This window comes from Henckelia pumila, chromosome 1 (genome assembly GCF_033568475.1).
Source record: "Henckelia pumila isolate YLH828 chromosome 1, ASM3356847v2, whole genome shotgun sequence".
Taxonomy (NCBI): Eukaryota; Viridiplantae; Streptophyta; class Magnoliopsida; order Lamiales; family Gesneriaceae; genus Henckelia; species Henckelia pumila.
Window position 1 is genome coordinate 129505349 of NC_133120.1, and position 2270 is coordinate 129507618.

The window sequence follows — 2270 nt, forward strand, 5'->3', positions numbered from 1 at the left end:
AGAAGTAAACCTCCACCACCTGCGCGCACGCCCATCCAGAAGATAGCCAAGGGTCTCCACCTTCTGCTCCTCTGTGCATTGGAAAGTCTGAAAAGTCATCTCCATGCGGTCTAACCAGTTCTCCGCATCCTCCGGAGACTCACCTCCAACTAAGGGCTTAGGACCCATAGCTAAGAATCGACGCACAGTGAAACGCTCGTCGTCATGATGACGATGACGCCGTTCTCGACGAGGCTCCCGGTCGGCATCACCCCAATGCCCACCAACACTGCCATGAGAACTCCGGTCGTCTTGATTTGCCATCTACAAAAAATACCTCATGATGAGACTAAATCCCAAGAATTCTTTTGCATGCTCTGATACCATAAATGTAGTGACCCTTATCCGGATCACCTACTAAACAGAACTTATGCATGAAATTAACTTAATTAAACAGATATCAGAATAAAACTGCGGAAACCATAAATAATATACAATCTCAAGTAAAAGAATCTCTAATTTATCCAAAAATATACAACCAAATCGAATAGCTGTATAAACCCAAACAACAGTAATAAAACCTAGACGAAGCTCCAGCTGGCCAACCACCGACTAGCCCCTCCTGGATCCACCCTCTTCGTCCAATCGCAAACCTGCCCCATGGAATAGGGTATCCAGAAAATACAGAGTACGAGACGTGAGCATAAAATGCTCAGTACGAGAGTATGAGTATACATGCATGCAAAGTGAACTCCCTATAGACTCGAAGTCAAGGATCAGATAACAGAGACAGACCGGGCCCTGGTATGTAGCACGCTGTGCCGTCGCTTCAGGAGGTGGCTCCCATACCGAGATAACCGTGGATACGCCGAACCCAAATCGATGGAAATCCATCCACTAACAGGATAGGGTACAACCCTACTAACAGACAACTCGAAAGAGATACAGCAAGATGCAAATGAATGCAGCATAATATCATGGCATATAAATCATGCAGTCACAAAATACATGCATACTCAGTCAGGATATCTCGAACATTACTTTCGTACCTCAAAACAGTGCAAGCTCTACCAACTCTAGGTCCACGCCTATAGTCTGCTCTACACTGCCAAATGATACTACTATCATTAAAGTGCTCTAAAAGCCTTAACCAAACTATTGCATACTCCTAAATATTTATAGGAATCAAAAGCTATACCTTCGTCCGTCGTTAGCCCTTTGATGTCGATGCCTCCAGAACTTGGGCATAACTCCTCTACGACTACCGAATGCCTCGCCGACCTCTGAACCAAGCCTAAGAAGACTAGAATAGCTCCAAAAGGACTAGAATAGAAAGGAGAACTCGAAATTGGCAAATGAAAGTGAAGCCTCGGCCTTCTATTTATAGACAACGATCGGAACGTCCGAACCTCGATCGGAACGTCCGATCCTGCCATCGGAGCTTTCGAAGATCCTGATCTGCCACGTGTCAAAATATCACTTGTTGGCTCCGAATAGGGGTGATCGGAGCTTTCGGTCCTGATCGGAGCTTCCGATCTTGCCACACGTCATGCCTGACGTAATATCGATCGAAGCTTCCGATCCTGATCGGAGCTTCCGATCCTGATCGGAGCTTCCGAACTCACCTTCGGAACTTCCGAACTCTACCCAAGTAATTATGATTAATTCCTTAATTACTGATTTTGGTTACGGGCTACTACAATGCATATCTCCGTTGTTTTTGGGATGATCTTTCAGAAGTACCAGTGACTGGGACAGATATGATCAGAGAGATGTCAGATAAAGTAAAATTGATTTAGTCTAGAATGAGAGCAGCACAGGACAGACAATCCAAGTATGCTAATGTCAGACGCAGGTCCCTGAGTTTTGAACAAGGTGACCGTGTATTCTTGAAGATATCTCCTTTCCGAGGTACAGTCCGTTCTGGAAAGAGAGGTAAGTTATCACCAAGATACATTGGACCATATGAGATATTGGAAAGAATTGGTGACCTAGCAAACAGATTAGCTCTCCCTCCTGCTCTATCGAGTATTTACGATGAATTTCACGTGTCTATGTTGAAGAAATATCAGCCAGATCCTTCCCATGTACTTCAACCAGATGAAACAGAACTGGATGAGACTTTGAGCTACTTTGAACGACCGATAAAAATTATGGACAGAAAAGATAAGCAGCTCAGAAATAAGTCGATTCCTTTGGTTAAAGTACAGTGGAGCAGACACGGTGTTGAAGAAACAACTTGGGAATTAGAGCAGGATACGAGAAAGAAATACCCTGAAATTTTTGTATGA

General features: G+C 44.3%; 1 protein-coding gene across 1 annotated transcript; it reads left to right on the forward strand.

Moving 5' to 3' along the window:
• The first annotated feature begins 1784 nt into the window (after nucleotides 1-1784).
• Nucleotides 1785-2270, forward strand: LOC140873987 (uncharacterized). The gene has a single exon (XM_073277268.1). The coding sequence runs from the start codon at nucleotides 1785-1787 to the stop codon at nucleotides 2268-2270; it is 486 nt and encodes a 161-aa protein (XP_073133369.1).